The sequence below is a fragment of the Schistocerca piceifrons genome, chromosome 1 (genome assembly GCF_021461385.2).
Source record: "Schistocerca piceifrons isolate TAMUIC-IGC-003096 chromosome 1, iqSchPice1.1, whole genome shotgun sequence".
Lineage (NCBI taxonomy): Eukaryota > Metazoa > Arthropoda > Insecta > Orthoptera > Acrididae > Schistocerca > Schistocerca piceifrons.
Window position 1 is genome coordinate 601,508,789 of NC_060138.1, and position 22,719 is coordinate 601,531,507.

The following is a 22,719-nucleotide window of genomic DNA, read 5'->3' on the forward strand; positions in this document are numbered from 1 at the left end:
ACACAGCAACTAATTGAGGACGTAGGTTGCAAGTGATACTATTGAGATGAAAAGGTTGTGACAGGAGAGGAATTCTACTGGGCTGCATAAAAACAATCAGAAGACTGACGAGTCGAAGAAACCACGAAATCACATTCACGTGCAAAAATGCACACACAGCAACATATTGGCCGTATGGATTACAGCCATCAAATATTACGCGGAGGAAATACAAGCAATTGCTTATGCGCCCTCGAGACGGGAATACGCGTACGCTCTGCGGATAGCTTTGCATTTTATCGCAGGTTTTATACGGCTGAAAAGAGGCAAAAACCACTCTGCAGGCGTAATTACGACATGTACATTAAAGCGAACGAATAATCTCTGGGTAACACCACATAAGAAGAGCGAGACGAATTTGTGGTTAGAGAATACATTCAGCCACACACGGACAGGGTACGCAAGAGTAACGGTTGTTGTAAAATCTCTAATATGGGCAGCAGCTCTGCTGGGCGCCTTAAGCATGGTAAAGGTCCTGAAACTAATTTACAACACGTATATGAATTTCATCAGATAAATTTGATTATTTCTGTGATTTCTGTGACCTTGCATAGCGATTATATTCTTAATATAAAGCAAATTTCTCATGGAAGGAAGCAAACAGGTGACAGAGTTTCCATCTGGTGTGACTTCCGCCTTTTTCAAGGCACAACCTACACTGCCTCTAATCAAGTACGTAGCAGAAACGACATCATGATTACTGTGATATGGAACAGCGTTGTAACTTTATACAATTCAACTTGCGTTACCACAGATGAAGAAAATGTTTGTCAGGTGTTTGGGTCGAACCCAGACATTATACATATGTAGCTGGAACCATTCCAGTCGACCGCCATTCCGCACATAGTGTTAAGCCTGACTGTGTATTAAAGAAGCACATACCACGCTGAAAGAGAATTCTTTTTCCCTGGAAGCTTCTTACAATGTGTTCGGTGCCTGTATTTTATTGTTCTCCACATCGATATTCACTGGCTGCCTTAGCTGTCCAATTCGTGCTTTTGACTTGACTTTGCGATCACTGAAATAAAATCACACAACAGCCAGCTTCACTGGACTTGCGTTTGGGAGGACGACGGTTCAATACCACGTCCGTCCATCCTGATTTAGGTTTTCCGTGATTTCCCTAAATCGCTCCAGGCAAATGACGGGATGGTTCTTTTGAAAGGGCACGACCGACTTCCTTCCCTAATCCGATGAGACCGATGACCTCGCTGTTTGGTCACTCCCTCAAACAACCGAACCGAACCAGCTTCACGAAATGGTGACACTGTAGGATGCAGAAATTTCTGCTGAAAGAGTTGTTTTCTACCTTTGATTCTGTGCTGAGGTATGCATTTATTGTCTACTCATAAATAAGAAGCAGAAGAATCACAGAGCCTAGACATCGACCACACTCACAACTGTTTGATCATCGTTAGTCTGCTGCTTCAGTTAGTGAGTGGAGGGGAGGACGCGGATATATTGTTGATGATCAATGTTTACCTTATGTTTTTGTGACATAATCAATAAACCAACGAGAAATTCGATAAAAAGTATGTTATATCCTAATACAAATGAATTGCAATTTATCGGGATACCCTTGGGATAAAACTCTAATTTGATAACACACGAGCCTACCCGAAATATCAAACATAGCAGGATTTCATGCACTTTTGAGCGCGATGTGATCCTAGTGTACGTGAAGCCCATTGTCGTACCCAATAAGCTCTACCTGCTCCCTGGTTACCACGAAAATACTGATCTCGCAGTGAGAGTAGATAAAAGAGAGCCGCCCGCTGTGGCCGAGCGATTCTAGGTGCTTCAGTCCGGAACTGCGCTGCTGCTCCGGTAGCAGGTTCGAGTCCTGCCTCGGGCATGGAAGTGTGTGATGTCCTTAGGTTAGTTAGGTTTAAGTAGTTCTAAATCTAGGTGACTAATGACCTCAGATATTAAGTCCCATAGTGATTAGAGCCATTGGAACCATTTTTAGACAAAAGATAAATCCAATTAACAACCTATTAACTGACACACATAATCAATTGAATTGTGCATTCACATAAAACTAAGATGTATGTCAATATAAGCCAACTATGTAACATGGAGCCGGCCGGGGTGGGCGAGTGGTTCTACGCGCTACAGTATGGAACCGCGCGACCGCTACGGTAGCAGGTTCGAATCATGCCTCGGGCATGAATATGTGTGATGTCCTTAGGTTAGTTAGGTCTAAGTAGTTCTAAGTTCTAGGGAACTGAGACCTCAGCAGTTAAGACCCATAGAGCTCAGAGCCATTTGAACCATTTTAACAAGGATGCAAGTCTACAATTTTTAAATTTTTCATGTTTAGATCTGAGGGGTACTAAATGGAAATTGCGATGAGACTGAAGATCGTGAAGTTAAGATTTTCTTAATGTTAACCTGGATGCCTACAGCTGGGTAAGTGAAGACGTGAAAAGCTGACAAAATATTTATGCCTCTAGTCAGACTAGAACCTAGAGCTAAGGCAGCGTTACTTGCTCAAAGTGGCCACGCTACCGTCTTCCTAGAGAGCCGCTACTGTTAGGAATAAGTTGTCACTGTGATATGGCAGATTAACAGAGATAATTAGTAATGTTAAATATGAGATAACTTTTAGATTCTGTGTGAAATGACCTTTCCTGAGTCAGATAATAAATTTGTGACTCCAATGTCACATCTTATGAGAGAATCATTCAGATTATTTGTCGGGAATGACAACGTAATATCAGGTGAATGTAGCAGGAGAATTCTGTACCACACCAGGGAGTAAATCGATGGCCATGTAGTTGCCAAACGTATTCTGCGATGTTGCTAATTCTCCATAAAATTAATGACAGGGAGCACACGTTCGCTCTGCCGATGTGCTAAACTGGGTAGGAGTGGGGTAGCTCGCCTGTCGAAGACGCGGCAACGCCTGCTGCTAGCAGTATACTGGCAGCCGAAGTATGTGAAGTACAGCCCAATGAATCTGATCTGAAGCATAGTCAGGAGTAATGCCCAGACTGACCGGCTGTAACTCAAACATCATAGTTAAGGAGCAGGAGCAGTTATTTAGACGGACGGCCCTAAACATCAGTAGCTCTTGTAATTATTTTTCTCCCTCAAACTAAGGTACTTTTTCGCCAGGCTCGATTCATTTCTTTGTATTTTCCAGCGCCATCAGAGTGTAACCTGTAAACATTATGATGAGATCGCACTTTTTTCTTCTGAACACATAAACAACCTTTTCTTATTAATACTTTCATTGGCCTGACGTAAGGATTCAAATCAATAAAACCAAGTGCGCTCAAAAGCTTGCAAAGATTGCAGCCGGCGACTGTTTACAGAGAAAATCCGATTCGTGCTTGTGCTAACACGAAGACAGCAGCAGCAGTAATCAGTATATTTTAAAAAGAACATAAAACACTGACAGTAAGGTCTGTCTTTTGTGGCATACGACTTTATAAATTCAAACAGCCATTCACTCTGTATTGATAAAAATAACGAAATGTATCATATACTCGTGGTGATAACAATACAATCGCTGATACTGGTTTTTCAGTGAAAGCGAAGTGAATCTGACGATATGGAGGGAAATCAAACTACCGGGAAGAGATCCATCAAGCAGAGTGTAGTGTGAAGTTTCTATGTAGCACTTCTCATCGGTGACGTTTACTTCACAGTTAGTACCTGATTTATCATGCTAGAGCAGCCTATAGGCTATTAGGAACTTCATTCAAGAATTAACATAGCGAAACCTTTAAAACAGACTACTAGAAGTACTGTACGTCTGGCAGAAAATGACGCACTTGGGGATCTTAATTTTAATTTCATTTAATCTTCTGACATCATGCAGGATGAGTCTGAACTGCTCTGAAAGTAGTGTTCCCTGCCTTGTGAAAGTTCAAAGGCAGTGCTGTATCAACTGATAATTCAGAACTGATTGCAGATTTGCGACAAACTCTTCACTGTTGCAGACGCACAAACATTTTGTCTGCTTTTTACGTCTTCTCTTGCCCTGCTATAAACTTTCTGGTCGAAAATTATTAAGAAAATCTTAACTTCACCATCTTAAGCCTCATCGTGATTTCGATTTAGTACCCAGTAGACTTAAATTTGAAAAATTTAAGAACTGTGACATTGCGTCCTTGTTAAAGATTATGTTTCTTGTTTATATCGACCCAGTATTTTTGTGAACAAGCGGTTCAACTGATTATATGTGCAACAGAATAGTTTATTAAATGAGTTTCTCTTTTATCTACTCTCGCTCCGAGATAAATGCATTTTTCTGGTAATCTCGAAATGTTTGTTAGGTGGGACACAGATTTTCCCTAGATACACGCCACATGAGGCGCAAAAGTGTAAAATATCTTGCCAATGCGTGATCTATCAGGCAGGTTCGTGTTACAGGTAGTTTTTGTTTTATTAAATTGGACTTTTGTCACGAGAGTAACCAGCTAAACTGTAATTCAGATTTAGCAGACTCACAGCAGATTTTGAAGTCCACGCCTATAAAATTATAATGGTTTGCAAATAAAGATACCGTCAGTCCTTGCTTAAATTACATTTTCGACTACTAAAAGTACATTTTCGTCGTTGATAGTTGCTCCGTAAGGAGCGAGGAAGAAAAATGCTTGATGGCACTAGAGCTGAAGAAGTTCGATAGGAATTACTTTTCAGCCAAGCTCTTGGATAGATTTACTTGTGTAATCAGCGTTTTGCTAGGTCGTTTGCATACATTAGCAAAACTGTCTTTAGTCTCCTTGTCCACTTTTGGTATGTTGGCACCACAAATCCCATCTTTTGTTAAAACAGATACCATCTGGTATGAACACACCCCTGGGACGCGGTTCGTAACACAGACCATCTTATTTGAGCCACTTTTCTTATAAATCCAACTACACACTGCAAAAGAAGTTTTGCATCATCGCGGTTCCCAGGACTCGTGAAGAAAGACGTTGAGTGTGGATGTTGTATCACATACACAGTCCCTTTGACTGATCAGAGATGTCACTAAACCCGGCCAAAGATGGAAACAACCATGCATGATCAGCGCCTGTTAGACAGAAGGGGTCCAACAGATCCAGGAAGGAGGTACACGGCTCGTGTTGTCTGTAGTTCTATCATGTCTGGACGGTCAATACCGCGGTTCGATCGCGTCCGCATTGTTACTTTGTGCCAGGAAGGGCTCTCAACCAGGGAAGTGTCCGGGCGTCTCGGAGTGAACCAAAGATATTTGTTCGGACATGGAGGAGATACAGAGAGACAGGAATTGTCAATGACGTGTCTCGCTCAGGCCGCCCAAGGGCTACTACAGCAATGGACGACCGTTACCTACAGATTATGGCTCGGAGGAACTCTGAGACCAACGCCACCATGTTGAATGATGGTTTTCGTGCAGCCACAGGACGTCGTGTTACGACTCATACTGTGCACAATAGTCTGCATGATGTTCTACTTCACTCCCGACGTCCATGGCGATATCCATCTTTGCAATCACGACACCATGCAGCGAGGTACAGATGGGCTTAATAACATGCCGAATGGACAGCTCAGGACTTTCATCCCATTCTTTTCACCGATAAGTGTCGCATATGCCTTCAACCAGACAATCACTGGAGACGTGTTTGGAGGCAACCCGGTCAGTTTGAACACCTTACACACACTGTCCAGCAAGTGCAGCAAGATGGAAGTTCTCTGCTGTTTTAAAGCGGCCTTATGTGGGGCCGACGTATTCCGCTGGTGGTCATGGAAGGCGCCATAATGGCTGCACGAAACGTGAATGCCTTCTTCAGACCGATAGGGCAACCATATCAGCAGTATATTGGCGAGGCATTCGTTTTCATGGGCGACAATTCGCGCCCCCATCGTGCACATCTTGTGAATGACTTCGTGCAGGATAACGACATCGCTCGGCTAGAGTGGCCAGCATGTTCTACACACATGAGCCCTGTCGCACATGGCTGGGATGGATTGAAATATGCTGTTTATGGACGACGTGACCAACCAACCACTCTGGGGATCTACGCTGAATCACACCTGTGGAGTGGGACAATCTGGACCAACAGTGCCTTGATGGACTTATGGATAGTATGTGTCACGACGAATACTGGCATGCATCACTGCAAGAATACATGCTACTGGGTTTTAGAGGGGCCGGTGTGTACAGCTATCTGGAACACCACCTCTGAAGGTCTCGCTGTATAACGGTACAACTTGCAATGTGTGGTTTTCGTGAGCAATAAAAAGAACGGAAACGATGTTTATGTTGATCTCTATTTCAATTTTATGTACAGGTTCCGGAACTCTCGGAGCCGAGGTGATGCTAACTTTTCTTTACTGTGTGTAGTAGCAATTTGGATGGTCAGATGACTGTACTAAAAATAAATCGGATAACCTGCAAAAGAGTTACGTTATATGGGTTACATAAACTTCAGGGGGAAAACAATTCAGGCCATTCGAGTACTTTTGTGCATGATAGTACAATCTCTTTAGTACGGACATGATATAATAACGGCTATTGACAGCTGTGGGTAGGAACTGGGATGTGGGAAGCATTGAGGGGAGTGTAAAATGGAAAAGGAAGTATGATTGTTGTTAGTGTTGTTGGGGAAGGTGCGATGGAAGTGTTAGGAGATGAATGAGTTACGAGATGTGCAAGGATGGTGTACTTTCGTTTGGTATGAGATGGGTAGAATATGATTGAATGGAAGGGTTTGTTACAAACGTGAATTCGTGATCTTGGTGAAGAAGGCAATTTAAATTACTTGGCAAAAGCAGGCGCCACCTGCAGTTGACGTACCGATCATTGTGGTCAGTGTACAGATAAATAGCGTTTTTTTATTTAATTCTGACTAGTTTCGCTCTTGAGATACGAGTATCCTCAGAGATACATTGCCCTGGTGACGATACCTTAGAAGTTTAAAGCACCACTTGATATCATCGTTAACACAAAGTGCTGTTTTGATGATTTCCTGAGTGGTGGTTTAAACTTCCAACGAACTGGCACCAAGACAATGAATATCTGAGAATACTCGCATCTGACGAGGGAAAGTAGTAAAAGACAAGTCAAGCTAAAACATTGCAGGTCAGCAACTGGAAGCAGTTAATTACATAAATTATCTGGGAGTACGCATTAGGAGTGATTTAAAATGGAGTGATCATATAAAGTTGATCGTCGGTAAAGCAGATGCGAGACTGAGATTCATTGGAAGAATCCTAAGGAAATGCAATCCGAAAACAAAGGAAGTAGGTTACAGTACGCTTGTTCGCCCACTGCTTGAATACTGCTCAGCAGTGTGGGATCCGTACCAGATAGGGTTGATAGAAGAGACAGAGAAGATCCAACGGAGAGCAGCGCGCTTCGTTACAGGATCATTTAGTAATCGCTAAAGCGTTACGGAGATGACAGGTAAACTCCAGTGGAAGACTCTGCAGGAGAGACGCTCAGTAGCTCGGTACGGGCTTTTGTTGAAGTTTCGAGAACATACCTTCATCGCAGAGTCAATCAGTATATTCCTCCCTCCTACGTATATCTCGCGAAGAGACCATGAGGATAAAATCAGAGAGATTAGAGCCCACACAGAAATATACCGACAATCCTTCTTTCCACGAACAATACGAGACTGGAATAGAAGGGAGAACCGATAGAGGTACTCAAGGTACCCTCCGCCACACACCGTCAGGTGGCTTGCGGAATATGGATGTAGATGTAGAAAGAGTACCCGTGGCATCGACTGAAATTACTTTGGAAAATAACGTTGAGCGTTTAGAGATAAAGAAATGGAATGTGAGTTTAAGGTTGGGGCAACATGCGACTTTTCTCATACTCAAGGATTTTTGGTTTCTTCGTCTTGGAGAGGAGTATGTGTTATAACTGTAAGAGGAAGTGTGAGAATTGTATAAGTTATATGTAGGTTACGAGGAGGAGAAAGTAAGCGGCTACGGAAAGAGGCGGAATACATTACGTTCGAGGATACGGAGAGATGATGAAACCCTAGAGGAACGAATGTTATTTTGAAATAGTTTAAGTACTCATAGGTGTTGATGGTAGTATTTAGCCGAAAGTTTGGAAGGTTAATATTTCTAAAAGATTTTGTCCATTCTGGGCTCATACATGAGGAATGTCCCACACAGCGACCACTTAACATTTCTCAACCCAAACTGTGGAACAAAGTGCATCACGTTTGTTTTAAATCATCACGTGTCTCCCTTACAGACAAATCAGTGAATCAAGATCTGTCAGTCCACATTTCACAGTTCTGACGGCAGGTTATGAAGACAAGTGTTTGTACTACATAAAGAGCTTAAATGCGTCCTGCCAAGCAGCGAGGTTGAGTGAGCGTTCGCGCCGTGTGGTGGCAGCGGCCGCAGACGCGCTGTCGCTGGCGCCGCTGCTGGGGCTGTCGGGGGCGGTGCTGGTGCTGCTGGCGGCGGTGCTGCTGTTGGTGGTGCGGCGCGGGCTGGCCAGGCGCGTCTCCAGCGACAAGCCGGTGCTGGCGGGGGCTGCGTCGGCGGCAGCGGGGGCGCTGGGGGCGCACGCGCGCTCCGGGGGCGGCGACGCGGCCTCGGGCCCCGACAAGGCGCCGGGCCAGGCTGACGACGTCGACCCTGACCTCATCCCAGACAAGTTCGGTCAGTCTCCAACACACCCCACACTAAACCTATACGCCGAAAGCCACTTTATGTGTACACTCTTCTCCGCTTTGCTGACAAGTTCTTATTTACTGTGTTACACACTGAAGCTCCAAAGAAACTGGTACACGCATGCGTATTCAATTACAGAGATATGTAAATAGACAGAATACGTCGCAGACGTCGTCAACACCCATGTGAAGAAAGTGTCTGGGGCAGTTATCAGATCGGTTACCGCTGCTACAATGGCAGGTTATCAAGATTTAACTGAGTCTGAACGTGGGCTATAGTCGGCGCACGAGCGATAGGACACAGCACCTCAGAGGTAGGGATTTTTCCGTACGACCATTTCACGAGCGTACTTTGAATATCAGGAATCCGGTAAAATATCAAATCTCCGACATGGCTCCAGCCGTAAAAAATCCTGCAAGTACAGGACCAACGATGACTGAAGAGAATCGTTCAACGCGACAGAAGTGCAACCCTTCCGCTAACTGCTGCAAATTTCAGCGCTTGGCTATCAAGAAGTGTCAGTATGCGAACCATTCAACGAAACAGAATCGATATGCACTTTCGGAGACGAAGGCGCAATCGTGTACCCTTTATGACAGCTCGACACAGGGCTACAAAGCAGTACGTCTCACCTGGGCCAGTAAACAGCGACATTCGTCTGTTGACGACTCGAAATATGTTGCCTGGTCGGAAGAGAGTCACTTCAAACTGTAACAAGTGGATGGATGTGTACGGGTAGGGAGACAACCTCATGAATCCATGGACCTTGCATGTCAGCAGGGGACTGTGCGAGCTAGTGGAGGCTCTTTAATGGCGCGGGGCGTGTGCAGTTGGAGTGACGTGGGACCCCTGATACGTCTAGATACGCGTCTGGCAGGTTACACATACGTAATCATCCTGTCTTATCACCTGCGTCCTTTCGTGTCCATTTTGCATGCTGACGGATTTGGACAATTGCAGCAGGACAATGCGTCACCCTATACGCTCAGAATTTCTACAGAGTGGCTCCAGGAACACTCTTGTGAGTTTAAACACTTCCGTTGGCCACCGAACTCCTCAGACATGAACATTATTGAACATATCTGGGCTGCCTTGCACCGAGCTGTACGGAAGAGGTCTCCATCACTTCGTACTCTTACGGATTTATGGACAGCCGCGCAGGGTTCATGGCACCAGTTCCCTCCAGCACTACTTCAGACAGTAGTCCAGTCCATGCCATGTCGTGTTGCGGCACTTCTGCATGGTTGCTTGCACCCTATACGATATTATGCGGGTGTACCAGTTTCTTTGGCTTTTCATTTTATATGAGGAACGTTCACAAAGAAACTGCACTAAATTTCCTTAGGCAAAAAATGTTCTCGGGCTTCCTTGCGACGAAATGTGCGATCTTAATCACATGACTAGTTGCCATATTAATTTTCCACATTGACGGCTAGTTTCGTGTCGAAAGCTCATTTTAAAATCATCCACTAAGCTATGCAATACCGTCCATTACGACAGTCATATGGTTGTTCATTTTAGCTAAATACTTGTAAAGTAGTGCGGGACAGAACCTGATACACTCAGGTGTATTCATGCGACGGCCGCTAGTTTTCGAGAAAATAGATACTGAAGTTTTATGCATACCTCCTATATCCAGGGGATTCTGGGGAGAGTGTGATTAGTGGATCGGCCCCGACGGCGCAGGGTACTTCTCTCGACTCCTAAGCCGTGGAGGTGGGCACCGGTGTACCATCCATTAGGTCTTCAGAAGATGATGTAGTGGTTCCTGGTGTAGTTTCGACTGTGCTACGTCGAGTTCAGCGTCAGCATGGGGCGTTGGGGAGACGGGTGCAGGAACACAGTTGGATGTTTCCGCGCTCATAACGGCTTCGCGGCAGTAGCTGATGCGGGGACGTCGTGCTGGGCGACGGCGGCGTCGTCCTCGACCTGCAACGTCTCCTCTTTATTGGAAACGGTGCGGCGCCTTCTCCTACGACGTTTAGCAGAACATTGTTTCCTTATGCGAACTTCCGTGTCCGGCGACGGAAGGGAGTCGCATCGCTCTCGCAGGTAGGCCACCGTACGGACGATGAGCGAGTCGATCTTCATAGTGTTGCCGATGGTTGGGTCAGCGGCCGGTCGGGCCGACACCATCGGAGCGGGGTCTATGGCCGGCCGAGGCGGCGGGCCGGCCGAGGCGCTCTCCGTCGGGGTATGTTCGGGATCGTTTGTGGCGTCCGGGCGGCGTTGCGAAGCGGTAGGATAAGTAAGAGCAGCGGCATAGGTCAACGATAGCACCGTAGGTTGCGGCGAGGGAGGTCCTTCGACAGCTAGAAGTTGCGTAATACGACATTGTAGGTATACGGATCTAAAGTGGCCTTCTTTGCCGCACCCAGAACAGGTCCCAGGTTGGCCGTCATACATAATTCTTGCACAGCATCCGCCGACATGTAAGTAGGACGGGACGGGGCTTAGGAGATCAGTGGTGACCTGTCGGACAATGTTTAGGACAGGATATGTCTGAAACTGTGTCTTCTTCTCTGCATTGTTCGTTGTCGATGAAAACCAAGAGGAGAGAATAAAGGGAAGGGAGAAACACTCTCTGTATAAAACCGGCAGGCAGAAATCGTGAACTCATCCAATCGGGACTATGCTATCAGAAACTCTGACCTTATCAGAAACTCTGATCCTATCTGTGGAATGGAAGTGGGGATCGAAGTTTTTATATGAAGATGGGAAATTAGGTAGTGGGACGTTGTACGATAAGTCGTGGAGTGCGGGAGTCTTTCATCTGAGGCTTCAGAACACAGCCACGTGCATCGGGTAAATCCATCGGCACACTGGCCGTTTGTATCCGTACGTTAAGCGTGCTGAGCTTCTGACGTCATAGCTTGGAATAAGCACCGTGGGCAGTCTTGTCGAACATCGACGGCAAAATCTAGCATTTCAGCTATTCTGAACACGCATTTGAACATAGACCAATGAGATGGAAGAAAGCCACGTAAGGCAGTTGACGCCATCTCTCTGCAGTACAGTGTCGAGAGACGCCATTTTGGCTTTCAGTTGAAACCTGCATGAATACATGCCGTTCCTAAACACCAGATAATTAAGAATCTCGGAAAATCCCGTAGTTAATTTACGATTTATTGCAATAAATTGATGGGAACGTCTTATTGCTGGTTGAGAAATTATTACAACTAGCATGTTATTGAAGTATGCCGGTTCGAAGTAACGAAATACCGAGGTTACATCGAAAACGCGTTCTCGGTAAGATGCAAAGTATGATCGAAAATCATTTATGGTCGGTATATCCAAATGAGCAGTCTGCCTTTGGCAGGGCAACAGACGGACACGTCCGTGTTTTCCGTGTGCGGAGCGCGAGCTCGCCTTGTTTACATTCTGACGGACGTTACTTAAGTGCCGGCTTACCGTGTACGATGCATGGCGAACCGTTACCGGAAATCTACACTCCGATTTGCTTTCTGGAACGACCCAAAGCGCTCGAGGTAGAAAATTTTCTGCAAGAGGAAGTGAAGATCCCAGCGACCGATGTTATCGGAATACATTTGTCGATCGTGAGGAGCACGGACTACGTTAACATCATTTTCGACGCGGCGTGCGAATGCATACTACGGCGGTAACCGTCGACTACGCGGGCTTAGATATGCGTACGATGCGCATTTTCGAATTGCCATTTCAACTTCCTGCAAGGAAGTCGTCGTGGCACTCTGACCGACGTCTCACATTCCGCGTGCTCCATAGATAGTATTTACTGCGACAGCCACCAGTCCCAGCGTAATGAGTTCCGTATGTACCAGTACACCGCTCTCTGTAAGTAGCACAATGTTTTTTTCTTGTCACTCATGGCAAACGTATCAGAGCGTGTGAGAGGGGAACTCAGCACCGTTCCAAAGTGTGTCACACTGGGTGTCTCGCTGGCTGTATGACGAACTTATTCTGGTAACCTTCCCGGAATACCGCCCTCCCTGCTGACAGCCCATCCCAAGCCCATATGGGGCAAGGGGGATAAAACAATATTGAAGGAAAAATATACTAACAGTAACCTTAGAAGATTATCTTTCATGTTGTGCTACAGATTCTAACACTAATGCATTCATGGCGCGTATAGGCAGATGTTTAAAAACTGTCTTGGATTTCAAATAAGCAAACGCAGTAATTCAGATTAATACGGACAAGCAGTTAGTATACTCACTATATCCCAACTGGCAATTTACGTCCGTTTTGGAAATGAGGAGCTCTCACAGGTCATCGTTATTTACGAAATAGTTCACAAATTCTCCATGTTTTCAATTCCAACGACTGTGCAGAAAACTACTTCCAGCGTCACTCAAATGAAAACTATGTGTTACTTGATAATTCAAGTCGCATTAATTTATTTATTTACCAATGTTTCGTTGGGAACATATCTGACAATGATGAAGTTAGTGGTCGACTGCTGTGTAATCTAGGTTTCGCTAAGAGTATGGATTTAAGTTTCTTGCTTTTTACATGAAGGATCTGCGATAAATATTCTTATAATCTATCGCATTCATTTCTTTGAAAGGAAGCGTACGTGCTTCGTCTCTAAATCACGATGTGCATTTCATTGCAGAACCTCAAGAAGACAGTGAGTGTGTTCCGCTGAGGGACATGTCTCCCGCTCTTACGTCTTACCAGAACCACTGTTTGACCAACACCTGGAGGATATCACATGATCAGCAGGTATGCGTCTCCGTCAGAATTTGTTACATATCTCCATTGATAATGATTTAAACGGTCGTTCTTACACCATCAATAGCCGAAGATTAAAATAATAAGTATTCATGTTCTGAGTTATCCAAAATGTCTACCACGCATCTAGTAATTATTTAATAATCGAGTGAAAAGAATCATCTCGGAATTTGGGCAACTGTTTTGCCATGCAGTATGCATTTTCGTCGTGTCTGCGTGCTGCTGAGAAATCTAGAATGCCTGAGATCATTTACTTAAGATACTAAATACACAAGTTTAAGACGATTACGTGTTACACACAGTTCCTTAAATATTACTAAACATGACAGTAAACACATATAATTGCAAGGAGTGTTAGGAGTAAACAAAAGCAGGTGAAATAGCCAATTTACAACAAACTATATGTATCATTCAATGCCTAGTAAGAATTGGATGTTCAACTTTCAATGTGGGGCATAGAGAGAATACAAAGCGTAGACTTTTTCATGAAACGGGCATATGTTTTATGACTTGTAACAGAACAGTTTTGCATTACACGCTTCTTTTTTTTTTTAAAGGTGCGATATGGTCGCGAATAGAACAGAAAGTGTAGAAGGAATTTCTTTTACTTCCGTCTACGATCATAAAATTGTTAGGCCCCTAGACTAGCGGTTCGGGTCAGCGATGATGTATTTTCAAATATCTTTTAAAACATATCCTATCTAAAGAAGCCATAGTGAAGAGATACAGAAAAAATTAGCATAACATCGTGGTACATATTTTAAATTTGGTATATACTAGGACACAGTGTCACTGATACTATGGCATAATATCTGCCATTTTTCAAATATGTGCGACGATACTATAAAAATTTTATGTGTATCTTTAGACTATGGCTTCGTTATATTGGGACAGGTTTTAAAACAGATCAGAGGATGGTCACCGCTGACGGAAACCGATAGTCTAAGAGCCTAGAAACTTCATGATCATAGACGTAAATAAAAGAAATTTTTTCTGTATGCCATTTTTGCTTGGAATTTGTGATCTAGTGACCTTGATAAACTTGTAATGGGGCTGTTGGTTTTTCGTTAAAAATCACAGATGACTATATTCGTGATTTTATGTATCTCTGGTACGATCTGTGTAAGCAGCCCGACTGAATTAATGCTGGTCGGAGTGTTTACGTTTTATGACCGTGGCCTGTAACACCCACCTCGAGCTCCTGTCCTAGCTACTCCATCCTCCGTGGCATCGTCAGTATAAATATGCTGCCATATTTTAATATAGCATGTAGTACAGCACGGAGGAAAAGAATACGAGCTATTGGACCACTTAACGTAGCTCTGTTCTGGTAATTCAAATCTGTTCTGAAATATGTTCTTACTCAGGACTGCACTGTTCATATACTGCTTTTAAACGTGAGTCCACTCACTTTCACAGTCGAAGCACTCTTGTCTTCGGATCGCATATTCGCGAGCATAACTGCAATCTTCCTGGTTCAGTGCATACGATATAGCAGATGTATTCAGATATAAGTCCACAGTACGCAAGATTCCGCATAGTTTGTACATTAACATTAAATGTATCATCCACGTTACTACGTGGCGAATACACACACACGCAGTGTCAATGACTGTATTTTACCGTTTTATTGAAATTCTGTAGCTTCACATTCCATTCCATGCTACGACGATCTTGCCAACTCTGTTTCGGAAGATTGCAACAGATGTTACCCATGGAAAACATTTTGCAATAATCATCTCTCAGATCACTGACCAGGATGTAGGAATTAAACCCTCCATTCGCGGTTGGGCAACAATTGTGGTTACGGCATCCAGCCTCCACAAGTTCCTCTGCTACGAAGGCAGCTCTAAGATAATCTCGCATGTTTTCGACAGATATTTAACGCGAGAGCGTTCCAATGTAGTGAGTCATTTACGCCTTGAGTAAAGTAACAATGAATTTTGTTACTGTAATAATTGAGGGTAACTGTCAATATCATGACCAGATTAACAGGCAGTTTAGGAACGAATACTCGCATTTCGGCATGCGATTAAGAGAAATGAGAAAGTAATGAGCTTCTGTTTTAAATAGCAGCAACTGTGAAGTCCCGTGGAAATGTAGGTATCTCAGTGACGCCGTTAATTCATATCCTAAGTTCACGACAACAAGACCACAGAAGTGCACTCTACAGGGGCGCTACATTTCAACGTACGTCAGTCAATATTAATAGATTTGATTACGTGGCAACTGAGTATCAGCACGATTATTACAACAATTACCACTCAAATACACTATAATATACTAGAGAGGCTATATGGTCCCGCGTACGTCTTAATTTTTACTGAAACCGCAATATTTTTCGCGTGGGAATGCAGCCACTGTGCTGAAAGTTAAGAATTTATACAGCGTTTCTATTCCGTCTCAACTGAAATTTATTTTACAATATGAGTAGTTTCAGCTGCAATTGATCGCCTTCAGATCTACGTCGATGGGCAAGAATACTACATTCTGATGCCTACTTCCTACATGTGGCAACGGATTGGTAACTCAATTACAGAGAGGAAGGCAATCACATGTGGTCAAAATCAGTCATATTGAAAAAAAGTGTGGTCGACACTAGATGTACGTGGTTGGGTAAGAATACTGTATTCTGATGTGTACTTTCTACTATATAGAGTTGAAGTTAATCAAGTGTGGTCGAAATAAGTCGTGTTGAAGAAGAATGTGCAACTCAGGCGCAAAAGAAACAGCATATACATTACTAAGTAAGTCTTAATTTATGAAAAAGAAGCATAGCTGATCCTTTTACGATGGAAACATCTATTTTTAAGTACTAGTTCGCAGCCAGTTTCTGACACTCAACAGCGTCTTTATGCTGTGTCAAGATTCACGAAAACTAATCCACTAAGTAGAAATTGACGAGCAGGGCACTACAGACGTGTTGCTGCCTTCCACTAGAATACGTCGTTACAGTTGTTGAACGTGATGGTGACCTTTAAACCAAGACACAGTTGTTTCCACACTCTTCAACATTCGTTCGCTCAGTGCACTGCTCACATTAAACATGCCTTGTCGGCGAGGACTCATGGGTGTTTTTACGCCTTGCGGCCAAGCGTAAGGAGGCGTCTGCAGAAAACCGCTCCTCCAGTCACAAAGAGTTGCAGGAGATTCAGTCACTTTATGTGGTAAATAGAATGTTGTAACATTCGACGAAGATAACAACTTAAATTACAGAGACAGTGTGGAACGAACGGAAAAATATTTTTAACATGCAACATAATTGAGATGTTAACGTATAGACGCTGAGGTTAGAACAGTTTGGTACTAGAAACGTGTCACTATGACGAAAAGAGTGAACGGAGGCCGAAGTATATCAGGGGAGGAACGGCTTCGATATTCCTTTAAATTGTCACGGCAGTCATTGTATCCTTTTGAGGCAACTTGAACCACAATGGGCATATACGAGTTATAACTGAGAAATACCGGTCACAAGATTTGACTAATGTTAGAGATAAACGAGAGAGGTTCAGCAACATACTCATACGGTAAGACAGCAATCACGTAAGCTTGTTGTAGCTAGAAATATGTTAAAGGGTTGACATTCGAAGTCTAACAACACTGCTAGGTGAAATAAGTACTAATTTACCAAATATAGGTACATTCACCATAACGAACGCAGAGTATGATATGAAGTGCGATATGCCATCAATGGTGTTCAGATAATCTTACCCAGTAGCTGTAGAATAAATGCCAAAAGCCAAGAGTGAAGACTTTCGAATATAAAAGGCAGACTCTGATGTTCGAGTATCGGTCTTGCAGAAATTTATAGTTGGTCGTCCTTGTGAAGACTGAAGTGTAAGGTCTGCCAAATTTAACAAAATATTTTACACACGTTAGTTTCTGCATTGATGCATTTTGTGTGGTGCTGTTCATTAACTACTTGACTCACAGTTAAATTCACACAAAAACTGATAATTACACCCCTGGAAATTGAAATAAGAACACCGTGAATTCATTGTCCCAGGAAGGGGAAACTTTATTGACACATTCCTGGGGTCAGATACATCACATGATCACACTGACAGAACCACAGGCACATAGACACAGGCAACAGAGCATGCACAATGTCGGCACTAGTACAGTGTATATCCACCTTTCGCAGCAATGCAGGCTGCTATTCTCCCATGGAGACGATCGTAGAGATGCTGGATGTAGTCCTGTGGAACGGCTTGCCATGCCATTTCCACCTGGCGCCTCAGTTGGACCAGCGGTCGTGCTGGACGTGCAGACCGCGTGAGACGACGCTTCATCCAGTCCCAAACATGCTCAATGGGGGACAGATTCGGAGATCTTGCTGGCCAGGGTAGTTGACTTACACCTTCTAGAGCACGTTGGGTGGCACGGGATACATGCGGACGTGCATTGTCCTGTTGGAACAGCAAGTTCCCTTGCCGGTCTAGGAATGGTAGAACGATGGGTTCGATGACGGTTTGGATGTACCGTGCACTATTCAGTGTCCCCTCGACGATCACCAGTGGTGTACGGCCAGTGTAGGAGATCGCTCCCCACACCATGATGCCGGGTGTTGGCCCTGTGTGCCTCGGTCGTATGCAGTCCTGATTGTGGCGCTCACCTGCACGGCGCCAAACACGCATACGACCATCATTGGCACCAAGGCAGAAGCGACTCTCATCGCTGAAGACGACACGTCTCCATTCGTCCCTCCATTCACGCCTGTCGCGACACCACTGGAGGCGGGCTGCACGATGTTGGGGCGTGAGCGGAAGACGGCCTAACGGTGTGCGGGACCGTAGCCAAGCTTCATGGAGACGGTTGCGAATGGTCCTCGCCGATACCCCAGGAGCAACAGTGTCCCTAATTTGCTGGGAAGTGGCGGTGCGGTCCCCTACGGCACTGCGTAGGATCCTACGGTCTTGGCGTGCATCCGTGCGTGGCTGCGGTTCGGTCCCAGGTCGACGGGCACGTGCACCTTCCGCCGACCACTGGCGACAACATCGATGTACAGTGGAGACCTCACGCCCCACGTGTTGACCAATTCGGCGGTACGTCCACCCGGCCTCCCGCATGCCCACTATACGCCCTCGCTCAAAGTCCGTCAACTGCACATACGGTTCACGTCCACGCTGTCGTGGCATGCTACCAGTGTTAAAGACTGCGATGGAGCTCCGTATGCCACGGCAAACTGGCTGACACTGACGGCGGCGGTGCACAAATGCTGGTCAGCTAGCGCCATTCGACGGCCAACACCGCGGTTCCTGGTATGTCCGCTGTGCCGTGCGTGTGATCATTGCTTGTACAGCCCTCTCGCAGTGTCCGGAGCAAGTATGGTGGGTCTGACACACCGGAGTCAATGTGTTCTTTTTTCCATTTCCAGGAGTGTACATTGTGAAGGATTTTTTGGGACCGGAAATCCGCTCTACGTCAGGGTCTTCAGTGCAAGCAGCGAACAGTCATTTTCTATGGTCAAACGAGAGATCGCCGTTACGGAGAATGTCGGATATATTCAGTTTCAAGTCTGTGTTCACTTTAGGTATGTCCAAAAAAACTGTAGATTCACCAGTTCAAATCATGAAGTATAAATATAAACATGCGATCTGATTTTTAAATATTCTTCGACAGCAAACATCCAGTCAATGGCGGTAATTCTCTGTTAATCTCTATTATAAAGTTTTCATGCTTTGCCATAAGAGTTTTGAATCATCTCTCCGAGAAACAAATTCATACCTTAACTATTCATCACGCAGGCACGTAGATCCTTTTTCCGAAACGTTTAATTGAAACGAGACTAATATAAGGGCTGTTAGGGGTCAGTTCTACAAGAAAGTGTACGCCATAATTTTAAGTGTAACCTCTGGTAGTGGTCTCGAATCTGTAATCAGTGCGCTTTTACACAGAATGTAGATAAACAGTGTAAGAGTTGAATGTTTTGTCGGTTGCAGTTTAAAATGAGTGCAAAATTTCTTAATCGTTACGAGGCCGTGTTCCTTGTAAATCATCCAAAGGGACCGAAACTTTCATATGGTGCTGCTGCTAAAATTGTTAGAAAGTCAAATACATTCGTTGCCAAGTGGGTCGAACGGTATTTAGAAGTTGGAAACGTGGATGATTTACTGGAGACAGGGCTATAATCGATAATGACGACGATAGGATTTGCTTGTAGGTAATTGTGCAATTAGAAATAACATGTATTTTCATGTACATATACATTTATGATAATTTCTTGTATTTTATATATATAACGGTCTACATTTTACTGTGGAACAGACTGTATGACCACAGATATTTCTGTTTATGACACTACACTGAACAATTTTAAATTAGAATTTACTTAATTTGCAGAATAATAACTATATCTGTTGCTAGTACTATGTTTTTGGGTTGGTTTGTACGTCTAAGCACGAGTGTCACAAGTATTCCATTAATGTTTACTTCCCCGTGCTGCTGGTCAGGTATTGAAAAGTGGACGAGTGGACTCGAGGCGGATCGTCTGTACTAACAGACATAGTCCATTTCACAGCACAGTTACAACAATGCAGGAAACATCAGGTTGTAAAATACGTGAGTGTTTGTGGGAAGAGCGTTTCACACAGAGAAAAAACACACAACACACTAAAGGAGGTACATATTAAAGAACTAATTATCACAATTATCTATATCTATACCCTTAACTATCTGCATAGTGACTAATCACTGTAGAACTGACATTCCCACTCTTCCACAGTTTATTTATCGCTTTATCGGTCTTGGCCCGTACACATTTCCTGTTCAGGCACATGGTAAGTTGCTGGGTATCTACTTCGACGGTAGTTTCGCGTGGACGCAACATGTTACATACCTGATCGACAAGGTGGATAACGCTGTGAATATCTCGTGTCTGCTTGCCTGAGTACGGTGGGTAGCGGAACCGATTATAGCCTTGACTCTGTATAAGGTTTTGATCCTTTACGACTTCGATTGTGGTAGCACTGTCTACGGTACTGTAAAGCGATCAACTTTGAGCAAGCTCGGCGTCATCCAATATAGAGTGATACGTCTGGTCCGCGGAATCATGAAATCAACGCCCATCAACGCCCTGCTAATGGAAGCATCCGTCATGCCGTTGTCTACAAGATGGTAGAAAATGAAAATGAAGTCCCACTTTTCTTGACAGAGCGTAGGGGAACGATGCGGGAGACCCGCACCGCCGTACTAGACAAGGTCCTAATGGAGGTGGTTTGCAGTTGCCTTCCTCTAACCGTCATGGGGTGAATGATAATGATGAAGACGACACAACAACACCCTGTCATCTCGGGGCAGGTGAAAAATCCCTGACCCCGCCGGGAATCTAACGCAGGACCCCGTGCTCGGGAAGCGAGATTGCAACCGCAACACCTTGAGCTGCGGACTACAAGATGGCAGAAGTTGTCTGATATTTTTCTGCACAGCCGATCGTCGATATCTGTTTGTATTGCAGAAGGCCAGTTACGCCCAACGCCCATCCCGTATGCGGATCTCACATCGACGATGTGGAAGTCTGCTTATCACACTTTGAATTGTGAATGGCACGGCTCTCAGAAGTTTAAGGGAAGCCACCACGCGGCCATACTACCGAACATCTCTTCTTGTTTATTTATTTATTTATTTACACGACAAGTTCCTTAGGACCAAATTGAGGAGCAAATCTCCAAGGTCATTGAACGTGCCAGTACATGAAATTTCAACATAAAAGTAATAACAGATAAAACAAAATGCTTATGAACCCGAAAAAAGTCATGCCATAACTTTAAGTAAAGGCAATCAACAATTCAACAAGAAACAGCTTAATTTTTCAAGGAACTCCTCGACAGAATAGAAGTAGTGACTCATGAGGAAAATTTTCAGTTTAGATTTGAAAGCGCGTGGATTACTGCTAAGATTTTTGAATTCTAGTGGTAGCTTATTGAAAATGGATGCAGATGTATACTGCACATCTTTCTGCACAAGACTTAGGGAAGTCGAATCCAAATGCAGGTTTGGTTTCTGCCGAGTATTAATTGAGTGAAAGCTTCTTAATCTTGGGAAGAAGCTGATTCTGTTAACAAGAAATGACGGTAAAGAATATGTACATTGAGAGACTAATGTCAAAATTCCCAGTCTCGTGAACAGGGGTCTGTAAGAGATTAGTGAACTTACTCCACGTATTGCCAGAACCGCCCGTTTCTGAGCCAAAAGTATACTTTTAGAATGGGAATAGGTACCCCTAAATATAATACCATACGACATAAGCGAATGGAAATTAGCAACGTAGACTAATTTTCGTGTCGAACGATCACTCACTTCAGATACCGTTCGAATAGTAAATACGGCACATTAAATCTTTGAACAAAATCCTGAAAATGGGCTTTTCACGACAGTTTACTATCTGTCTGAACACTTAGAAATTAGAACTGTTCAGTTTCATTAATCATATGCCCAATCTGTGAAATTAAAACGTCAGGTTTTGTTGAATTGTCTGTCAGAAACTGTAAAAACTGAGTCTTACTGTGATATAGAGTTAGTTTATTTCCTACAAGCTATGGACTTAGGTCATGAACTGTACGATTTGAAACCGTGTCAGTGTTGCACACAACTTCTTTTGCTACCAAGCTAGTGCCATAAGAAAACAGAAATATTTTAGAGTTACCCGTAACACTAGAGGGCATATCATTTATATAAATATGGAACAGAAGTGACCCCAACACTGATCCCCGTGGCATGCCCCATTTGTCTGTACCCCACTCAGACCCCGTATCACAGCCATTTTCAACAAGCGATTAACGTCCTTTTGCTATCTGTTGCTAAAGTAAGAGGTGAACTGATTGTGAGCTACTCCCCACATTCCGTAATGGTCCAACTTCTGGAGCAATATTTTGTGATCAACACAATGAAATGCCTTAGTTAAATCAAAAAATATGCCTAGCGTTCGAAACCTTTTGTGTAACCCATTCAGTACCTCACAGAGAAAAGAGAATACAGCATTTTCAGTTGTTAAACGACTTCTAAAGCCGAGCTGTACATCTGATAACAAATTATGTGATATAAAATTATCCTTACATACACAGCCGTTTCAATAATTTCAGCAAACACTGATGGCATAGAAACAGGTCTAAAATTGTGTACATTATCCCTTTCTCACTTTTTATAAATCGGCTTTACTACTGAGGGCTTTAATCGTTCAGGAAACTGACCATTCCTAAAGGAAAAATTAGAAACGTGGCTAATACAGGGCTAACATGTGGAGCACAGTGCTTTAATAATTTGCTAGGCCCTCCGTCATGTCCATGAGAGTCCTTAGTTTTCAGTGATTTAATTATTGACTCAATCTCCCCCTTGTCTTATCGCAGAGGA

At 43.9% G+C, this 22,719-nt stretch overlaps 2 protein-coding genes across 2 annotated transcripts in view; both read left to right on the forward strand.

Annotated features, from left to right (window-relative positions):
* LOC124803283 (nephrin-like) overlaps positions 1-8,417 on the forward strand; it is a gene marked incomplete at its 3' end in the record, with an annotated part of 463,636 nt that extends 455,219 nt beyond the window's left edge. Inside the window, exon 12 of the mRNA XM_047264469.1 lies at positions 8,377-8,417. Coding sequence (XP_047120425.1) covers positions 8,377-8,417 — 41 coding nt within the window. The remainder of the gene's footprint in view (positions 1-8,376) is intronic.
* A 171-nt stretch (positions 8,418-8,588) lies between these two features.
* Positions 8,589-22,719, forward strand: part of LOC124713009 — a 51,801-nt gene continuing 37,670 nt past the window's right edge. The window contains exons 1-2 of the mRNA XM_047242916.1: positions 8,589-8,646; positions 13,253-13,362. Of these exons, the coding sequence (XP_047098872.1) occupies positions 13,352-13,362 (11 nt within the window). The 5' untranslated portion in view covers positions 8,589-8,646; positions 13,253-13,351. The remainder of the gene's footprint in view (positions 8,647-13,252; positions 13,363-22,719) is intronic.